The 22,635-nt window shown below is 42.2% G+C and overlaps 1 protein-coding gene across 1 annotated transcript in view; it reads right to left on the reverse strand.

Moving 5' to 3' along the window:
• Positions 1 to 7,800: 7,800 nt before the first annotated feature.
• The window catches only part of dnal1 (dynein, axonemal, light chain 1), a 38,538-nt gene continuing 23,703 nt past the window's right edge, over positions 7,801 to 22,635 (reverse strand). Inside the window, exons 7-8 of the mRNA XM_072569458.1 lie at positions 8,842 to 8,982; positions 7,801 to 8,494 (exon numbers count right to left, since the gene is read on the reverse strand). Of these exons, the coding sequence (XP_072425559.1) occupies positions 8,451 to 8,494; positions 8,842 to 8,982 (185 nt within the window). The 3' untranslated portion in view covers positions 7,801 to 8,450. The remainder of the gene's footprint in view (positions 8,495 to 8,841; positions 8,983 to 22,635) is intronic.

A 22,635-nucleotide genomic window follows, 5' to 3' on the forward strand; every position in this document is an offset into this window, starting at 1 on the left:
ATCATATGCTTCTAGTAAATCCATGCTGGCTGTCACTTATTAACCCAAGCCATTCCAAAGGGAAGTGATAATGGGGGTGCCAGTTACTTCAGTTGGTTAGTGTATCGTTTAGAATAATGACAACTGTACAGGCTTCAATTCCTGCTCTGGCTGAGGCAATCTTGAGGCCTGCTTCCTCATTCAGTCCCATAGTAAAATCAAGGTATAAGCTATGATTCAGTAAGACTTGAATAATTAAGAATGGTACCTGGGAAAGAAATATGGTTTCCATTCATTTATTCACCACAAAAGGTAGACATACCAGCCTACAGCAGTCTGTTGCTGGAACCCAAAGAAGCAAGCCCATGCTGATCCTCCCTCTCTCTGACATCTCTCCTGTAAGATCCTGTGTTGAGAGATAAATGGGCGGGGGCTGGGGGTAAGGTAGCTGGGAATGTGATAGGTAGATGAAGGTGGGGGGTGAGGGTGGAGCGGATGGGTGGGAAGGAAGATGGACAGGTAAGACAATTCAACAGGGCAGTGCCGGGTTGGAAGGTTAGGACACATGCACTAAACAACCCCACTGCCCAGTGGCTGAACACCCACTCTGCCAAGGACGTGCAAGTCCTGGGCCTTCTCCACCGCCAGACCCTAACCACCAGTCACCTGGAGGAAGAACGCCTCATCTTCTGCCTTGGGACCCTCAAAGCATACGGGATCAATGTGGATTTCACCAGTTTCCTCATTTCCCTCCGCCCCCCCCGCCCCTCCCAATCCCAGGTACAACCTTCCAACTCAGCACCACCCTCATGACCTGTTCTACCTGTCCATCTTCCTTCCCACCTATCCGCTCCATCCTCCTCTCCAACCTATCACCTTCACCCCCATCTTCATCTACCTATCGCCTTCCAAGCTACCTCCCTGCCCAGCCTCAGCCCCCTCCTATTTATCTCTCAGCCCCCTCGGGCCACAAGCCTCGTTCCTGATGAAGGACTTGAAACATCGATTCCCCTGCTCCTCGGATGCTGCCTGACTGGCTGTGCTTAAACAGAGCTTGGAATAACAATGGCTCTTTCAGTCACTTAAGAGTTTTCTGGGGGTAGAAAAAGCAACTTTGGGGATTTTACAGAAGGTGAATAAGGCCAGGCTTCTAGAATTATTCCAGTGGGCGGCACGGTGGCTCAGTGGTTAGCACTGCTGCCTCTCAGTGCCAGAGACCTGGGTTCAATTCCCACCTCAGGCGACTGTCTGTGTAGTTTGCACATTCTCCCCGTGTCTGCGTGAGTTTGCTCCAGTTTCCTCCCACAGTCCAAAAATGTGCAGGTTAGGTGAATTGGCCATGCTAAATTGCCCATAGTGTTAGGTGAAGGGGTAAATGTATGGGGAATGGGTCTGGGTGGGTTGCGCTTTGGCGGGTCGGTGTGAACTTGTTGGGCCGAAGGGCCTGTTTCTACACTGTAAGTAATCTAATCTAATTAGCAGGCAACCTGGAGTTGGAACTGCCACCTTCCATGGAAGGAGAGATAAATTACAGCAATAGCTCAGCATTTAAATTTGCTGGAAACACCATCAGAATCTTTAGAGATGGCTAAAATTCAACTGAAAATTAAGCAGCTTCAGTTAGAGGCAAAAGACAAGGAAATGGCAACAGAAATGAAATGGTTTGAATTACAATTAAAAGCAGTGGAAAGAGAAAAAGAATGAATTGCTTTAGCAGAACAAAAAGAAAAAAAAAAGAGAAAAGAGCGAAGGAGAGAGAGAAAGAGAGGAGGGAGAGGGAAGGAAGAAAGAGAGAGAGTTTGAACTTCAGAAATTGACACTTAAACAGGAAAGTCAGCTTAAAAGGATGGAGATGAACGCTGAAGGTAAGCTTAGTGAGAAAGAGAGTGAGGATGAGCAATTCCATGGGAGCCAAAGACCTTATGAGAAACGATTATAATATTTTTAAGCATTGCCTAAATTTGATGAGAAAGATGTGGAAGCCTTTTTCATCTCATTTGAAAAGATGGCTAAACAAATCTGGTGGCCAGTGACCGCCATGTTTGATCCAAACAAAACATGTTGATAGAGCTAGTGAGGTATTCACATCACATCACTATCGGGGGGGTATGAGGAGGTGAAGTACATATGAGCTTGCGGCAGAAGCCTCCGGTTTCAGGAAGCTAAGCAGAGACCCTGGTCAAACCTACATTGAGTTTGATAGGATCAAACCAAGTAATTTTGATAAGGTGGATGAGGGCATTAAAAATAAAACTTGGAGAAACGATTATTTTGGAGGAGTTCAAAAATTCACTTCCTGATGTAGTGCAAACTCATGCGGAAGAGCAAGAGAGTTAAAACGGCTAGAGTAGCAGCTGAAATGGCTGTTGACTATGATTTGGTCCAAAAATTCAAAGTTTGGCTTCTAAAATCAATTTCAATACATGAGGGATAGAAATTGAGGAAAAGAGAAATCTTCACACCGAAAGGGAAAGGTAGATCTCAGTGAAGATCATAAGGATAACTTACCAACAGGGAAAAAGGAAACCCTTGAAGGGGAAAGAGAAGCTAAAAAGCTCCGATGTTTTCACTGCAATAAAGTAGGCCACATGAAATCACAGTGTTGATGAGTTAGGAAAAACAGTGGTAAGATGAATGTAGGAAAACAGGAGAAGCCAGTGAATTTTGTTGGAGTGGTAAAGGAAAGCCCAATGCAGACTACAAAGCTGCACCAGAATGGACAACCTGGTTGGAGGTGGGTTAAGGAGGAAGTGCCACATCTTCTTAAACCACATAGCTGCGAAGATGAAGTTTACGCGCATAGGTCAGGAGTAGCAAGTAAAGAGGTTACAATATTAAGAGATACAGGATCCTCTGAATCTTTGATGTTGAAAGATGAGGAGATATGTACCACTGAAGGACTATTGCCAGAAAAGGTACTAGTAACAGGAATTCATGGTGAGACAAGTAGTACTCAATTATGTAGTGTGAGGTTAAAGTATCCAGTGAACAGTGGAGAAGTACTGAACAAACTCTCAGCTCCAGGAATACAGTTTGTCCTTGTTAACGTTATAGCTGGTTCAAAGGTAGAAGTGCTGCCTACAGTGCAGTGGTTGAAAGGCCAGTGGAAACTCAGGTACCTGAACTATTGCAGGACTTTTCCCGACTGTGTGGTAACTAGATCATTAAGTCACCAGTTGAAAGAGGAGAGATCAAAGAGTACAGATAAGAAAGTTGAATTGGAATCAGCAGAGAACCTGTTGATCAAATGGTTGAGACAAACCAGGAGCAGATAGATGATGAAGCAGACATCTTCAGCTCAGATAAATTAAGTGAATTACAGCAGAAAGATGAAAATTTAAAGCAATTGTATCAAAAGGCATACACGGAAGAAGAATCTGAATGTATTCCTGAATGCTACTATCTTAAAGATGAAGGCTTAATGAGGAGATGGACACCATCACATATTCAGGCAGATGAGAAACGGACAGAAGTTTACCAAGTCGTTTTGCTAGTGGGTTATAGAACAGTGGTATTGTGTGTGTGGGGCACATGAACTACCAATAGAGGGTCAGTTAGGGGTGAGAAAATCCCAAGCGAAAGTACAAAACCTGGTCTGGACTGCAAAAGGATGTAGTTGAATTTTGCTAGAAATGTCATATATGTCAGGTAATTGGAAAAAGGAGAAAAGTGAGGACTGCAGATGCTGGAGATCAGAGCTGAAAACGTGTTGCTGGAAAAGCGCAACGGATCAGGCAGCATCCAAGGAACAGGAGAATCGACGTTTCAGGCATCAGCCCTTCTTCATTCCTGAAGAAGGGCTGATGCCCGAAACGTCGATTCTCCTGTTCCTTAAGTAATTGGAAAACCACAGGTAGTAATAAAACCTGCACCTTTAATACCTATTTCTACATTTGCGAAACCTTTTACAAGAATCTTAATTGATTGCATATGACTCCTACTTAAAACAAAAAGTGGGAATCAGTATTTGTTAACAATAATGGAGGTGTCCACTACATTTACATGAGGCCATTTCATTATGCAATATCACTGCTAAAAGGATTATAGAGGAGTTACTCAAATTTTTCACTAGATACGGACTACCCACAGAGATACAATCAGATCAAGGGTCAAACTCCACATCAAAATTATTCAAGCATGTTATGGACAGCTTAGGAATAAAACAATTCAATTCTACTGTGTACCATCCAGAGTTTCAGGGAGCACTAGCAAGGTGGCATCAAACATTAAAGTCCATGTTGAGGGCCTATAGTCAAGATTTTACAGATGATTGCGATAAGGGAATTCCGTTTGTAGTTTTTGCAATCAGAGGTGCACAAAATGAATATACCAAAGTCAGTCCATTTGAATTAGTTTTTGGACATGAAGTGAGGAGTCCACTAAAATTGATTAAGGAAAAATTGGCAAGTTAAATTCAGAGACGACATATTTGGGAATGATTAAATAGAGCTGGGTAGTGGTTAGACATCATTTAAAAACATTACAGCATACAGTGAAACAGGGAGCAGACAAGGAATCAAAAACTCGCAATTTTGCTATAGAGGATAAGGTGTTAGTGTTACTTTCTGTGATAAGTGAACCTTTCAAAGCAAGGTTTAGTGGAACTTATGAAGGTGAAAGGAAATTGAATGAGGTGAACTATTTCATAAGGACTCCAGATAGAAAGAAGTATCATGTGAATATGCTCAAAAGGTATTTTGACAGGGAAGGTAAGCCAAAGAAGACTGTATTATTGATTACAACGCAGAGTGAAAAACCAAGTTCAGAGCATTCTGAATTGGACATTCCTCAAGTTAAATTAGACAATGAGGAAATTGTCAAAAATTGGAATAAATTATTGAGTTACCTTTCAGACGTAAATTGAAATAACCTGAAAGTGTTATTACGATCACATGGGGAAATATGTGGAAATAAGCTGGGAAGTACTAACCTAATTGTGCATATTGTAGATATAGGAGATGTTGTTCCTATTAAGCAACATCCTTACAGGCATAACCCTCTGAAGTTGGCACAGGTTCAAAAGGAGATTGAACGCATACTCCAAGACAACATAACCAAAGTGGTTATGACTGCAGCTCACCCATAGAAATGGTGCCAAAACCAAATGGTTCCCAACAGTTATCTGTGGACTATTGCAAAGACAATGCAGTTACAAAGACTGATACATATTCGATTCTGCATTTAGAAAGCTTTGTTGAAAAGGTGGAACAACCAATTTATATTTCTAAGTTGGACTTGCTCAGAGGATACTAGCAAGTACCTTTGTCCGAAAGAGCGAAGACAATTTCAACTTTTGTAAAACAGAATGGATATATCAGTTTAAAGTCATGCTGCTTGGTATGAAAAATGAACCAGCCACATTTCAGAGACTATCCAATAAGGTCATTTCCGGATTACCCAATTGGATAGTTCATATTGATGACCTGGTGATTGACTTCCGTAGGCAGGCTTGGTGAAAAACCTGGCTAAAAGCAAATTTGCAATAGCCCAACTCACCTTCCTGGGCCGTGTTATTGGACATGGACAAATGGCCCCATGGAATGCAAAAAAACATAAGGGCCCCAGTCTTTTTGGGTGAGAGATCTCTACATCTTTTGGTGTAAAGAAGGGCTTTCTGACATCACCCTTGAATGACTCAACTTTAATTTTACAATGATGCTCCTTTGTTTACAACTGTCAAATGGAGGAAATAGTTTCTCTCTATTTACCTCATCACATTCTTTAACCACTGTAAAATCCATAATCAGCTTACCTTTCAATCTTCTACACTCAAGTATCTAATATCCAGTTCAGATCACATGCAAGAAGCAAGCACCAATGCTTGACAGATGTCCTTCACATTGTTAAATTTACAATAAGAAATCGCATTACAAGAAGAAATAATTGCCAGCTCTAAAAAGTGTCTAAGGGCCCACAGAACATAAAGGAATGTTTTTAATTGTATCACTGTAATCTATGTACTGATCAACTATTCAACTCTGCACTGATTATATAGACCAGGGAGGCTCTGTTTTACCGTTGGGCTGAGTAGGCTGATCCTGACTGCTCACTGGTGGCAGTGTGACACTGGCCCTCAGTAAACCTGACCTAGGAAGGGAGGATAGAGTAAAAATAGAGTAATCAAAGTCTCTGACCTTCAATGGTTGTTTGTGACCCAACCTTAACCAGACGTAGAGGTGTACAGGGATTGTACTCCACTCCCCACACATAAACTAGGGTCTTGATGTAGGCCTCAGGCTTTATTGACATATTGTTGGAGTTTACCATCTGTTCAGTCAGCTTGCACAATGCCATTATCAGATCATGTGTCCCACTGGAGTGGCCAGTACCCAAATACAAGAGGATTACCAATAATCCGAAGGAGTCCTGAAGAATTGAAGATTAATCATGTGAACATAACTGCAGGAGAAAACTGCTAGAAAATATCAAACAAAATTAGGGAGGTTTGGATAGTTCCATTTATTATTTTCTGTAATATTGGGAGATGAGAACACAAATGCCATTTCACCAACAGTAGGACTACTGAGTGAGAGAGATTTGGTAACAAATTCTATTTTTCATCAGCTCTGGGAGGCAGAATGCCCAGAGGGTAGACTGGTGTTGGGATGGTTTGAGCAGGGCAGCTTGAGTCAACAGACCACGGGAGGAGAGCTCCAGAAACATACGCAGCCAAATTTGACAAACCAAATTCCCACTCCTGGTGGGCGAGGGGAGCTATTTTTTCTCTTTACCTACACAGCCGAGGAGTGGCAGATGGAGTTTAATTTTGATAAATGTGAGGTGTTGCATCTCAGTAATACAAACAAGGACAGGACTTATACAATTAATGGAAGGGCCCTGAGTTGTGTTATAAAACAAAGGCACCTAGAAGTTCAGGTAGATAATTCTTTGAAATTTACGTCGCAAGTAGACAGGGTGGTTAGGAAGGAGTTTAGCACACTTGCCTTCATTGCTCAGGCCTTAGAGCATAGCAGTTGCATCATCTTGAGGTTGTACAGGGCATGGGTGAGACCTGTTCTGGGGTACTGTGTGCGCAGTTCTGGTCGCCCTGTCACAGGAAGGATATTTTTAAACTGGGGAAGGTTCATAAAAGGCTACCAGAATGTTGCTGGGAATGTAGGGTTTCAGATATTAAAAATAAACCAGAAAGGCTGAGACTTTTTTCACTGGAGTGTAGGAGCTTGGGGGTGACCTTATTGAGGTTTATTAAAATCATGAGGGGCATAGATAAGGTGAAAGACAAGAGTCTTTTCCCTAGAGTGGGGGCGTTTAAAACTAGGGGCATATTTTCATGGTGACAGGTGAAAGATCTAAAAAGGAAATGAGGGCAACTTTTTTTTTAAACAGAGAGTGATTCGTGTGTGTATGAACTGCAAAAGAAACATGGTGGATGCAACAAGAAATTTGGACAGGTTCATGAATAGAAAAGGTTTGGAGGGAAGCACAGGTAGGTGGGAATGGTTTTGTTTGGAAACATGGTCAGCTTGGACTGGTTGGATCGAAGACTCTGTTTCCATTTAATCTGAATGACTGACTTTATATAAATTTGAAATAAAAACGTACCTGCAGTTAGTTGCACCGTAGATGTAGCATAGGCAAGGGGCCAGAAAGCTGCTTTAGGCAGTCGCTATGAAACAAGACAAATTTTCAAAGTGCAAAATGCACAGACCATCTCATGGCTAAAACCATCAGCATTACAACCAATTCAGATCTGAAACAGGCACAAGTAACACAATATCTATCCTTTGTCTTCAAGAGAGAAGGAGATGAGGGAATTTAGTGTCAGGGCTTTGCAATCATTAGTAGGAAAAGATGACATGGGAAAGTTATTCAGCTTTATTAGTTACCAGAATAAATCATTTTTCACAAGATAGCACATTTTTACAACATTTTCTGATAAATAATTCTCTATAAAACAGATAAAAAGCACTTTACAAATACAAGGCAATTACTTAAAAATCTGGACTGGTCTTAACAGGAGATGCAGAGGTTGCTGTTTTGTATGAGAAGCAAGAGCAAGGGAAGGTCCTAGTGCAAGAGTAACATTACACTTCAAGCTACTTAACTGCATTATAACAACATTCTACACTTAATTTATAATTACAAATAAGTTAAAACTAAATTAAAAATCAAAATCCAAATACAAGCAAATGTTCATCCCTATAGTCAAAAAGTAGTAATAAACTAACACACTGCAAAGCTATTTTTAAAAATAATTACGCCCTCTCGCTGAAGTGAATCTTTGCCATTCGAAACTCAAATCATTAGGAGCTGGTTACTGGATTCAGGTGAATTCACTGCTTCAACAAACAACACAAGTCATAATTTAACACAAAAGAACATGCTAGGAATGCTTGAGAATACTACAGCAGCCTGGGTGTTTGTCCAGCCACGATGAAAGATGGAGAAAGTGCAATGGTGGTGGAGAACATTGGGAGGTCTTTCCCACATCAGCCATTATGATGTGGGCATTAGTCTTCAGCCTCTTCTTCCACTTGTTTAATGACAGGCACCCCTAAATTTACAAGAGATTACATCATCAGTAAAATTGCTGGCTGGCTTTCCAACAACCTGAGATGATGCTGACCATTCTGAAGAAGGAAAGCACATGTATACAGACCAAATTTTGCCAGAGTATACTCCTGTGAAAGGCCCTGGGATGTTTTAATGCAGTGTCGGTGATTTACAAATGCACATTGCTGATTCAACCCTTTCATTTAGAGCAGCCTTATAATGTCACTCATACTGTTTTGTGAAAGGATTCAGATTAAGTTATATTGATACACCACACATTTCCCTTGTGCTTTCATGTGGATGAATTATTTATCTTTACAACAGGGTTAGCAGATAAACTAAACATACCATCCAGCTTCTTCAACCTAGTGAGCCTCTTTGTTGCTTCATCCACCCAGATGCCTTCAGCTGAGTACTTCTCTTCAATGGGGTTTCCTACGAAGACTAGGTCGACCAGGTTGGGAAGATCAGCCAATTTTCCAAATTCAGCTAAATGTTAAAAGAAGGATACAATCAAAGTTGTGCACTTACAACAGACAGAGAGGTGGGTCAGGTCAGCATATGTAATTGTAGAGAGGGCAGAAATGAAGACAGTGTCAGAGGAGAGTTTTAGCTTGATTTCATGCTGGGATCTTGAGGGTCTTGTACATGGGAAACCCAGAAGTAAGTGCCGCACTACTATCAAGGGCTTTTTACCCAATCATTTACATCAGACTTCCAGATTTCTTCATAAATTGGACAGAGTGGGCATGATGATAACCCAAAAAGGTGGAAGTTGATGAATTCTGGAGCTGGAGACTGGACTGTCAGAAAAGTTAAATGTTAGAGCTCTGTCGCTCGCTTTAGTGATACCTCCCTGGATGTCATTAATGTTTGGGGGCTAAGACCCAACAGATAGATACAGTTTATTAATAATCAGAGGAAACATTTACTGAAATTGGGGTAGGGTGGCTGGAGGGTGTGAAGTGACACTCAATATAGTGATAAACAATGATTTAATGACCTCATCAGTGCAAAAAAAAGACAGGTTTAATGGCACATTTAATTATAAATCTGATTGCATCACCTGAACTTCTCAGTGTGCCTTCTCAAGCCCTCCTCCACACTTCATTGCTCACACCAACATAATTTGCAGCTGCACACATCCTTTGACTGCATATTTCCTCACATCCACACTGAGAGTCACCCTTATCTTAATCTCTCATAGTAACCCTCATCCATCTGTTCAATACACACCATTACTCTCACTCAGTGGAGTATTCTTTCCCTCTGTGCAGGGAAAGGAGAGCACAGAAAGGAGATAGCATAGAGCAATAGGGTATACAACACTCACTGAAAGACGTAATGGCAGTGAAATATTACCATGTACATAATGATCAAGTAGAATATTCTTACCGACTTTAATCCATGGCTTCAATCCCCCAGAGACTGAGAAATGTATTGCATGAAATGGGGTGGGAGACCGATGGGAATTTCTTAGAGGAGTTTACACGTTCTGGAAGGTGCAATGTTACATGCACCAAACCAGACATACATTTCAGTGGATGTTCATTTCAGTGATACATTCCAGTAAGAAAGATAGGGTTTTCATCTAACGTCTCAGTTATCATGTGAACAAGAGTGAGTGAATGGTAGCAACAGGGACAATAATGGGAGATCCCACATGGAGGTTGCAGGAGACTGAGACTTTGGCTCAGTTGGACAAAGATACTGAATCTAGGGTTCACTGATGAGGGGGTTATTTCTAGAGCAGAGTATCAAACTACAAAGTATCAAACACCACAATAAAGTGTGTACATCGAGTACAGTTGGTTCTAATATAATGCCATAGTTCCTACTCGTGCAATCTCGCGTGAGAAGAAACTTGCACAACAACAGCGCCATTTAAACTAATGGGGCCAGAATCACATTACAGCCAATATAGGTGAGGAAAGTTCATGTTCTACAAATAACGGTCTAAATTCTTCAACCACATTAAAGCCAATTCATGTTGAAGAAACACGTGGTATAGCAGAACCAACTGTCCAGGCAGCCACAGGCCCTCACCAATGGGTTACACACTGTGAGTACCACATTAGATGCAGTGATGAAATGTTAGTGCAACAGTGCAAACAGCAAGTGCAAATGGGTCATGAGAAGATGGAGATGAATGGGCACATGATGGAAGTAAGGGTTTTGCTGAAAGTATTTGTGCTTCTCATCATGGCAACAGGCCGGAGAAGAGGGGGATGGTGGAAGGGTGCCTGGAAGGCTTAGTGCATCCAGCTAAAGATGCCCTGTGCTTGTAGAAAATCACAAGCTGGCAACATCAGTGGGGAACTGAACACCATTCACTGCCCTAAAAACACAATAACCAGAGCCTTTGGGAGATTAATGTCGAGCAAGCTGATCTTCTGCCTGCACATCTAGTGTCGTGGGATTTATCTCCTGCTCGTCCACCTGAGGGACAACAGGTCCAAGAGAAGCTTGGTGCTGTTTCTGCTCATACTGTCCATCCAGGTGAAAGCACCACAAACAACACGCAGTGACGACCTGACCGACCATAGCTGGAGCTCAGATGTACAAACATCCAAAGGCAGCTGTAAAGTCAGTGACTCAAGAATAAGCATCGAGCAAAAATCTTTCTCACAGGCAGGAAAACAGCTGATATGTTTTAGTACTTGAGGGAATTTTTGACAGTCACTGCTTCAGCCCCCTCAATTGTTGCTGTAATATCAGTCTTGCTTTCACTTGCAAGTTCCAGCAAATCCAGTAAACCCATGGAAGAGCAATTACAGGCAGACAATCCTTTATCCAAAATTCCGAAATCCGAAAAGCTCCAAAGTCCGAAGGCTTTTTTTGTGAAGTTTTTTTTCTCATTAACAAGGTTGACTGGCGTGCAAGCAGTGAACCCAAGTCGACATCCACTCCACACGTGTCACTCAGATGCGACATGGTCGGTTGTGAGGGGGGGGGTGCATGGCCCAGCACTGGCAGGCCCCAATTCTCTCTCAAGGCCTGTTTTACTGAGTGAGTCTGTCCCTCCGGTAAGATTTTTTAAAACTTCACCATCAAACTGTCGTTTATTGAAAGTCAAAAAATTCTGAATTCCGAAAACCAGCTGGTCCTGAGCATTTCAGATGAAGGATTGTGCACCTGGGGTACAAAGCACTGTTTTAAAAAAAAGATATCAAGGCACTGAAATGAATTACCCTACCTCTCCCTGCACTGCAGTTACACATGGAAGTCGGCAGATTGAAGCTGCCTTCCAGAAGTGTTGTAAATTTCAAGGATTTTAACTCCACTCCTAATCCCACTTACTCTTGGAAGTTAAAAACTTCTGATAGCAAGAGACAGAGGGCCCATTTTAACTCCAAGTGAATGAGAGTTTACAGCAAGTTAAAACGGTTACCTGGAGAGTCAGAGGCAGAGATACTGTTGACAGACAACTTACATCAATGAAACAGTGGAAATAATGCCCACCTAAATAATGCTCATCTAAATTCCACGAGGACTCGGAGATAAAGTAGTCAATGTCCCATTCTATCCCATAAGTGTGATAACATACCATTGAATCCATCACATGGGCAGACAGAGACATGGGTAATCAGATTGCAAATTAAAATAGAGATTGCAACATAGGAACGCACCAATGAGATGAGTACTAGTGCCTGACCAGAGAAGGATCCAAAATTATGCTAGATTAAACAGCGGACAGTGGAATAAGAGCCAGAAATTTACCATCCCTCCTCTAATGGCATGGGAAAAGAGACTATTGAAATCAACAGTCAATAGACGAAAGGCATAAAGAGACTTATTGTAATAATAAAAACTGAAATAACAGCAGTTGCTGGAAATTAAAAACAAATTCAGAAATTGCTGGAAAAGCTCAGCAAGTCCGGCAGCACCTGTGGAGAGAAACCAGTGTGATTCTTTCTTAGAACGGATGGTCGTGACTGGAATAACATTGGGGAAATGAAATGGGGGGAATCAAGTAGTCATAAAATGAAAGCATTAGATAGCAATTCAAATGGGGCTTCAGTTCAAAGCAGGCATGAAGTGACTGGGTCGTTGTAAAGATGGTGCAGAGGAAGCTTTAGAGTACTATGATCCAATCCTGTTACTCAGTACGGATACAAACCCTTCCAATAGGTCATTAGATTATGATACTGTGGAGATTAGGCACTTGTCCGCAATTGGGAGGGAGTAAATGCAGCCTCATCTCTCCTAAATGTGACTGGAACATGTTAAGTCAGGGGATGAGAAAAATGGGCACCTAGCTGTAGGGTAAAAGGTAGCAGAAGAGAAGATCTCAGGTCAACAGTTTTCAAAGTTTTGTTTTAAATATTTAGATTCACAAATCAAAAATATAATGTTTAAATTTGCAGCAATGTCAGATATTAAACGAGTAGCTTGCATCAGCTTTTACTGTCGAGAAAGAAAAGGAAACTAGAGAATGCAGAGAAATAAATGTTGATGTTTACATCCTGGACCCCATGCGACTTCATCTTTTCCATCAGCCTACCATGGAGAACCTTATTGAACACCTTATTAACGTCCATGGATGTGACATTAGTAAGGTGATCAATAAGGTTCTCGATAAGGTTCTCCATGGGAGGCTGATGGAAAAGATGAAGTCGCATGGGGTCCAGGCTTTAAACATCAACATTTATTTCTCTGCATTACAGCCCTACAGCCCTTACCCCAATCAACTTTGTCACTTGCTCAAAGAATTCTATTAAGTTGGTAAGACATGACCTTCTTGAACAAAACCATGTTGTCTATCACTGATAAGCCCATTTTCTTCCGAATGGGAATAAATCCTATCCTTAGTAGGTTGTACCGGACATTGGTGAGGCCTCTCCTGGAGTACTGTGTCCAGTTGTGGTTGCCCAATGAGAGGAAGGGCATTATTAAGAATAGATTAGACTAGATTCCCTGCAGTGTGGGAACAGGCCCTTCGGCCCAACCAGTCCACACCAACCCTCCGAAAAGTAACCCACCCAGACCCATTTACCCACCGTGCTGGAGAGTGTTGAGAAAAGATTTGCCAGAATATTACTGGAAGGTTTGAGTTAGAAAGAAAGGCTGGCTGGGTGGGACTTTTCTCACTGGAGTATAGGAGATTGAGAGGCAAACTTATTGAAGTTTACAAGATAATGAAGGGTATAGACAGAGTTAATGGGAGTTGTCCTTTCCCTGGGATGGGGATTTCAAGGCTAGGTGGCATATTTTTAAAGTGAGAGGAGAGAGATTTAAACAAGGCATGAGGGGCAAATTTGTTCACATGTGGAATGAACTTCCTGGGGAAGTGGTGGATGTGGGTATGATTACATTGTTTAAAAGACATTTGGATAAGTACATGAATAGGAAAAGAATGGAGGAATACGGGCCAGGAGCAGTCAGGTGGGATTAGTTTAGTTTGGGATTATGTCCGGACTGGTTGGATTGAAGGGTCAGTTTCTGTGCTGTATGACTCTATGGCTACAATAAAAAACAAAAAAAAAGGACACATAATTGTCAAATACATTCCATCATAGGTAATTGTGAGACATTCTGTTAAGTTTCTCTGTTTTTTGGGGAGAAAATAATTTAAATAAGACTGAAAAGAAAAAAGGAATTTGGGAAAACAAATATACAAATCTCTAAAAGTAGCAACACATGTTAATAAGGCCATTTAAAACAATACAACAAGGTTAGAGTTTATTTCTAGGGGAATAGAATTGAAGTGAGATTCTGCAAGACGTGGTTAGACTACATATCGAGGTACTGATTACAGTTCCGACTACCATGTCATGAAAAGAATGCAGAGGCACTTGAAAGGTTTTGCAAGGTTCATGCCAGACCATAAGATTATACTCACTAGAGCTGTCTACTTTTATCTCCTTCCCAAGATTGATAAATATGATTGTCCCAGTCATCCCCACCTTTTCAGCCTGTTCTTGCCTCTCTGAGCCTATTTCTTCCTATCTCAACTTCATTGGTTCTTCCCACGTACAGTCTCGTCCAACTTATATACATAACTTCAAAAAATAAAACAAAAGAACTCTAGATGCTGGAAATCAGAAACGAAGACGGAAATTGCTGTGAAAACTCAGCATGTCAGGCAGCATCTGTGGAGAGAAAACGGAGTTAACTTTTTGGGTCGAGTGACCCTTCATCCAAACTAGAATCATCACCTTCTGAAGGGTCACCTCAACCAGCATCCTCTAACATGTTCATTCTATTTCTCTCACCTCAGCTTTCACCCTTTCCCAACCCCAAATATCTTCCCCTGCGTATACCCCCACCTCAGGCCAACAGACCGCGGTAACACACTTTCCCATGGAACCTTGATGTGCAAGCACAGGAAATGCAACACTTGCCCTTTCATCTCCTTCCCTCCTACTGTCCAAGATCCTATACTCTCCTTCCAAATGAAACAGTAATTTACACCTTTCAATCTACTGCCGATTGCTCAAAATGTGTTCTTCTCTACATTGACAAGATCAAACACAGACCGGGATGCAGACCACTGCTTACTATTTTGATTCCCCGACTGTGTCCCAGGCTGACCTCTCTGTCCTCAGCCCATTAGTTTTCCAAAGAAGCCTAACACAAGCTCAAAGAGCAGCACCTTATTTCTTAACTTGACACTCTACAGCCTTCTGGACTCAACAACAAATTCAACTGCTTCTGACCACAACTTCTGCCTCCATCTAGTTCTGCACGTCTTTTCTTCCCTGTTTTGCAGGTTGGTCTTTATTGTTTCTCTTTATTCCTTCACATGTTATTAGATGGTTTTTATGTAGCAAGTCATGCCTCATTTAGACAAAAGATTTGTTTCTTCATTATCTCCATTACCACTCTTTTTAACTGGCAAATCATGAAATCCTTTGTTATTTAATCTCTCCTGGTCTCTGCCTTATCACAGGCTTTCATTTCTGGTCTCCCTGCCCTCTTGTCCCCTTCCATGGATTAAGAATGCTTTCATTTCTTCAATCCTGATGAGTGGTTGTGTACTGAAACATGAACTCAGTTTCTCTCCACAAAAGTAATTTACTTTGTTTAGTCACCTGATCTGGAGTTTGTGGTTTGTGGGAACTTCGACATAAAAATAGTCTGGCATTTCACTCAAAAACAAGTAAACCATTTTGGATAATGTTGGGGGCCGGGGAGGGGGGGGGGTGTTGCGGAATGACCATGACCGTTCAGGGGAAAGCAGTAGTAGTCAGGTTGGTGTACACTGTGACGGGCACAGCAGGAAAGGGTAAAGGTAACCAGGACCATAGTGATAGGAACTCGATAGTTAAGGATCAAACAGGAGATTCTGTGGCTGCAAATGGGAATCCAGAATGGTGTGTTACCATGGCTGCCAGGGTCCAGGATGTCTCAGATCGGCTGCAGAACGTTCAAGGGGAGGGTGAGCAGCCAGAAGTCATTATGCACGGTGGCACAAACGACATAGGTAGAAATAGGGATGAGGTTGTGCAGAGTGAGTATAGAGAGCTAGGAAAAAAGTTAAAAACCAGGACTCCGTTGGTAGTAATCTCTGGATTACTTCCACTGCCAAGTGCTATTGAGGGTAAGAATGGGAGGATTTTGCAGATGAGTGTGTGGCTAAAGAATTGGTGCAGGGGTCAGGGATTCAGACCTTTTCTGGGACAGAGGTGAACTGTTCAAGAGAGACAGGTTATAACTGAACTGGAGGGGGACCAATATCTTGACCAGGATGGGACCATTCGCCACAGCAGATTTGTTGGCAACGATTAGCCATTGCCCTTTGACCACCGAGGACGCTTAGCCACTGGCCATTGGCCACTGAAGATGATTCGCCACCGCAAATACCGCAATATTGGATGAACCCCATCAAGTCTTTTTGCTAAAATACAATATACCTGACAGGATAAAATAGGGGATATGTTGAACGTACCATCCACAAACCACCTCAATTCTGCTAAATGATATATCCAAGATTCCCTACCAAATATGATTATACGATTACTTCCTTGACCATCCAATAGTGTACATACTTCTACCAAATAGATTAGATTAGATTAGATTACTTACAGTGTGGAAACAGGCCCTTCAGCCCAACAAGTCCACACCGCCCCGCCGAAGCGCAACCCACCCATACCCCTACATCTACCCCTTACCTTACACTACGGGCAATTTAGCATGGCCAATTCACCTGACCTGCACATCTTTGGACTGTGGGAGGAAACCGGAGCACCCGGAGGAAACCCACGCAGACACGGGGAGAACGTGCAAACTCCACACAGTCAGTCGCCTGAGGCGGGAATTGAACCCAGGTCTCTGGCGCTGTGAGGCAGCAGTGCGTTCAACGTGTGTATGCATGTTTGAAATGGTGAAGTCCTTGGTACCTAATTCCAGACCACAGTATATCCATTGTGACTTTGAGCAGGCAGTTATCATTGCTTTGAGAGAATGCTTTCCTGAAGTTAGAATTAGGGGCTGTTTCTTTCATTTGGCACAAAGTATGAATAGACATGTTGCTGCATTTGGAGCAACTCGTCAATACAATACCGATCCTGATTATGCTTTAAAAGCAAAAATGATAATTACTTTGGCTTTTATCTTTATAAATAAATAGCACATATTAATGTGAGATTTTACTGCCATTATAAAGATTTTTAAAATATATTTCCTTCTTCTGGTTAAAGTTTGCAACTCATTTTTATATATAAACCAATAAAATGATATTTATTTTACCTCTTTTTTTTATCACTACACGGTATGTAGTTGTATAAATAAAGGGGACAGAGAAGTATGAAAGAACAGGGAAAACAATCAGTACATGTATATATTTCTGGTGGCGAATAGTCTCCAGAGGTCAAATGACCCCAGTGGAGAAACGCTGGTGGAGAACCAGCAGTGGCTAATCATCGGCAGCGAATGTGCCGTGGCAAATCGTCACCAACCCTATTTGGCGGCTAGATTTGCTAATGCTATAAGGGAGGGTTTAAACTAGATTGGAAGGGGGAGTGAGAACCTCAAGAGCAGAGAGGCAATTACAAGGCTGGAAGGAGACAGAGTAATCAGAAATAGTAACATGAAGAGACAAGCTAGAACATGATAGGGAGCAAGGAATGCCCTGTTGGATTAAATTGCATCTATTTCAATGCAACAGGTAAAGCCGATGAACTCAGGAAATGGATAGACATGTGGGACAGGGATATCATAGTTATTACAGAAACCTGACTAAGGGAGGGACAGAACTGGCAGTTTAATGTACCAGGGTACAGGTGCTTTAGGTGGGAGAGAGGTGGTAGAAAGAACGAAGGGAGAGTTGGATTTTTGATTAAGGCGAGTATCACAGCAGTAATCAGAGATTAAATAACTGATGAATCATCCAGTGAGACTTTGTTTATGGAACTAAGAAATAAGGAGGAGATGGTGACATTATTGGGGTTGTACCACAGGCCCCCAAGTAGTCAACAGGAATTAGAGAAACAGATATGCAGGGAAACTGGGGAGACCTGCAGGAGCAATAGGGTTGTCGTAGTAGGGGATTTTAATTTTCCTAACATAGACTGGGACTGCCAGAGTGTTAAGGGCTGAGATGGGGTGGAATTTATTAAGTGCATTCAGGAAATTTCCTCAAGCAATATTAAAGAGGGCCCTATTCAGGTAGGGGCAAAACTCAACCTACTCTTGAGAAATAGGGCAAGAGGTAACAGCGGGGGAGCACTTTGACACCGGTGATCACAGTTCTATTAATTTTAAAATAGTTATGGAGCGGGACAAAACTGGTCCACAGGTTCACATTCTAAACTGGGGCAAGGTGAACTTTGATGGAATTTGACAGGAGCTGGCCGAAGTTGATTGAAGTAATTTGTTTGCAGGCAAAGAGGCCTCCGGCAAGTGGGAGGTCTTTAAAACTGAGATAGCTAGAGTTCAAGGTCTATATGTTCCTGTGAGGGTGAAAGGCAAGGTTGACAACAATAGGAAACCCTGGATGAGAAGAGATATTGAGGCTTTGACCAGTACAAAGGAGGTATGGCTCAAGTACCAGCAGCTGGGGTCAAAGTAATCTCTGAAGGTATACAGGAATTCAAGAGTTTACTGAAGGAGGAAATCAGGATGATGAAAAGGGGGCACGAGATAGCCTTGGCTGAGAAGATTAGAGTGAATCCAAAAAGGTTCTTTAAGTATGTTAAAGGAAAAATAATAACCAGAGAGAGAATAGGACCCCTCAAGGACCACAGTGGAGGTGTATGTTTTGAACCACAGGAGAAGGGTGAGGTCCTCAATGAATATTTCTCCTCTGTGTTTACCACAGAGAAACACATGAAGACTTGGGAACTTCGGAGAGTTAGTGGTCATATCTCGGAGACAGTCCATATTACAGTTGAAGTAGTGTTGAATGTATTAGAACGTATTAACGAGAACTCTCCTGGTCCTGACCAGATTTATCCAAGACCACTGCAAGAGGCTAGAGAAGAAATTGCAGGGGCCCTGGCTGATATATTTGCATTATCATTAGCCACAGGTGAGATCCTGGAAGGCTGGAGGGTAGCAAATGTTGTGCTGTCATTCAAGAAGGGCTGCAAAGAAAAACCTGGGAACTATAAACTAGTAAGTTTAACATCTGTGGTGGGTAAGTTACTTGAGAAGACTCTGAGAGGAAAGATATACATGCATTTGGAAAGACAGGGTTTGATTACAAATAATCAGCATGGCTTTGCACATGGAAGTTCTTTGATGAAGTGACCAAGAAGGTAGACAAGGGAAGGGTGGGTGACGTACTCTATATGGATTTCAATAAGGCCTTTGATAAGGTTCCATGTGATAGGCTGCTCTGAAAGGTTATAAAGCATGGAATCCAGAGAGAGCTAACAAATTGGACACAAAATTGGCTTGATTGTAGGAAACAGAGAGTAAGAGTGGAAGGATGCTTGTCAGACTGGAGGCCTGTGACTACAGGAGTGTCTCAGGGGTTGGTGCTGAGCCCATTACTGTTTGTTATCTATATCAATGATTTGGATGACAATGTACGAGGCCTGATTAGTAAATGTGCAGATGACACTAAAATAGGAGGTATCATGGACAGTGAAGAACGTTATCAGAAACTGGAACAGGACCTTGATCAGCTGGGGAAGTCAGCCAAGAAGTGGCAAATGGAGGTTAATATAGATAAGTGTGAGGTCTTGCATTTTGGAAAATCAAATCAAGATAGAACACAGATAGACAGAGCAGTGAAGAAGGTTTTTGACACACTGGCCTTCATCAGTCAGAGCACTGAGTATAGAAGTTGGGAAGTTATGTTGCAGTTGTACAGAATGTTGATGAGACCACACTTGGAGTATTGTGTTCAGTTTAGGTCACTTTGTTGTGGGATGGATGTTACTAAACTGGAAAGAGTGCAGAGAAAATGTACAAAGATGTTGTCAGGGCTCAAGAGACTGATGTATAGGGAGAGGTTAGACAAACTAGGACTTTTTTTATTTATGGCGTAGGAGATGAGGGAGGATTTTATCTTGGTATATTCAATCATGAGAGATATGGATTGGGTGAATGCACCCAGTCATTTTCCCACTGTTGGGGAATCAAGGACTAGAGGGCATCACGGAGTCATACAGATGTACAGCATGGAAACAGACCCTTTGGTCCAACCTGTCCACGCTGACCAGATATCCTAACCTAATCTAGTCCCAGCACTTAGTCACAGCCCTCTAAACTTTTCCTATTCATTTACCCATCCAGATGTCTTTTAAATGCTGTAATTTACCAGCCTCCACCACTCCCTCTGGCAGCTCATTCCACACCATCTGCATGAAACGTTGCCCCAGGTCCTTTTAAAGTTCCCCCCCCCCCCTCACCCTAAACCTATGCCCTCTAGTTCTGGACTGACTCACCCCTGGGAAAAGACCTTATCTATTTACCCTATCCATGCACTTCATGATTTTATAAACCTCTATAAGGTCACCCCTCAGCCTCCGCGCTCCAGGGAAAACAGTCCCAGCCTATTGAGCCTCTCCCTATAGCTCAAATTCTCCAATCCTGCCAACATCCTTGTAAATCTTTTCTGAACTTTTTCAAATTTCACAATATCCTTCCAATAGGAAGGAGACCAGAATTGCACATAATATTCCAAAAGTGGCCTAACCAATGTTCTGTACAACTTCAACATGACCTCCGAACTCAAGAGGATACTCAATACTCTGACCAGTAAAGGAATGCATACCAAATTGATATGAAAGTTAACTCTGTTTCTCTCTCCACAGATAGCTGACAGATCTACTCAGTTCCTCCAATCTGTGATCCTATTCTCACCTTATTCAGAAGTTGTGGTTTCAAGTAGCACTTGAGCACACTGACACTCCCAATAAGTGTTGAGAGAGCACGATACTGTTGGAGCTGCTACCCTTTGAATGAGATAAGGCTCCAGATGCCATTGTAAATTCATGTAAAAGTCCCCTTTGCAGTATTCAAAGTGGGTGGCACGTGGCACAGTGTTCAGCACTACTGCCTCACAGAGCCAGAGACCCGGGTTCAATACCCACCTTGGGCAACTATCTGTGTGGAGTTTGCACATTCTCCCCGTGTCTGCGTGGGTTCCTCTGGGTGCTCCGGTTTCCTCCCACAGTCCAAAGATGTGCAGGGCAGGTGAACTGGCCATGCTAAATTGCCCGTAGTGTTAGGTGTGGGGGAATGGGTCTAGGTGGGTTGCTCTTTGGAGGGTCGGTGTGGACTTGTTAGGCCGAAGGGCCTGTTTTCATACTGTAAGTAATCTAAATCTAAATGCATTCTTCACATTCCTATCCACATGAGACTCTACTTTCAAGGAGCTATGGACCTGCACTCCAAGGTGTATTTGTTTACCAACACTCCCCAGGACCTTACCATTAAGTGTATAAGTCCTGCTCTGATTTACTTTCTCAAAATGCAGCACCTTGCATTTATCTAAATTAAACTCCACTTGCCACTTCTCAGCCCATTGGCCCATCTGATCCAGATCCCATTGTAATCTGAGGTAACCTTCTTCACTGTCCACTAAACCTCTAATTTTGGTGTCACCTGCAAACTTACTAACTGTATCTCCTACATTCATATCCAAATCATTTATATAAATGATGAAAAGTAGAGGACCCAGCACCGATCCTTGTGGCACTCCACTGGTCACAGGCCTCCAGTCTGAAAAACAACCCTCCACCATCACCCTCTGTCTTCTACCTTCAAGCCAGTTCTGTATCCAAATGGCTAGTTCTCCCTGTATTCCAAGAGATCTAACCTTGTTAACAAGTCTCCCATGGGGAACCTTGTCGAACGCCTTACTGAAGTCCATTTAGATCACATCCATCACTCTGCCCTCATCAATCCTCTTCAGCAGAACTTAAAGTATTCTGCTGTTAATACCTAGCGTAAACATCTATGCTGGACCTCCCTTTCTTCTCTACAATCTTTATCATCCTGTTTGCCTTTCTTCAATCATACTGGTGATCTTTAAACTTACTTGCCTTGTAACCTTCATCTGACTCTGCTTTGTATTGTAGTTGCCCTTCCACACCTTTTACAACAGTCTAAAGCTCATCACTTTTCCATCTCTCTCTCTTCACTCAGAAGAGGGGTCATTGATATGAAAGTTAACTCTGTTTCTCTCTCCACAGATAGCTGACAGATCTACTCAGTTCCTCCAATCTGTGATCCTATTCTCACTTTATTCAGAAGTTGTGGTTTCAAGTAGCACTTGAGCACACTGACACTCCCAATAAGTGTTGAGAGAGCGCGATACTGTTGGAGCTGCTGCCCTTTGAATGAGATAAGGCTCCAGATACCATTGTAAATTCATGTAAAAGTCCCCTTTGCAGTATTCAAAGAACTGCAGGGCAATTGTTCTGGTGCCTCAGCCAATATTTAATCCTCAACCAACATCACAAAAACAGATTATCTAGTATTATTAGATTGCTGTTGGCTCAAGTTGTCTGCCATACTTTATATATTTCTATGGTGACTATATTCAAGATCACCTCATTTACCAGAGGTTAAGAAGGGTGTTGTGCAAATGAAGGTTCTCCCTTTCTTGTAAGATTTCCCAGTGTTCATTCTACCTTGGTGCTTCTTAGACAAGAAGCAAGATTGTAAATTCTCACTAATTCAGTGCTTCACACTTTTAAAAGTCTCAAACAGCACACAGGGTTGCCATTTTGACTGCTGATAACC

The sequence above is a fragment of the Chiloscyllium punctatum genome, chromosome 4 (assembly GCF_047496795.1).
Source record: "Chiloscyllium punctatum isolate Juve2018m chromosome 4, sChiPun1.3, whole genome shotgun sequence".
Classification (NCBI taxonomy): Eukaryota; Metazoa; Chordata; class Chondrichthyes; order Orectolobiformes; family Hemiscylliidae; genus Chiloscyllium; species Chiloscyllium punctatum.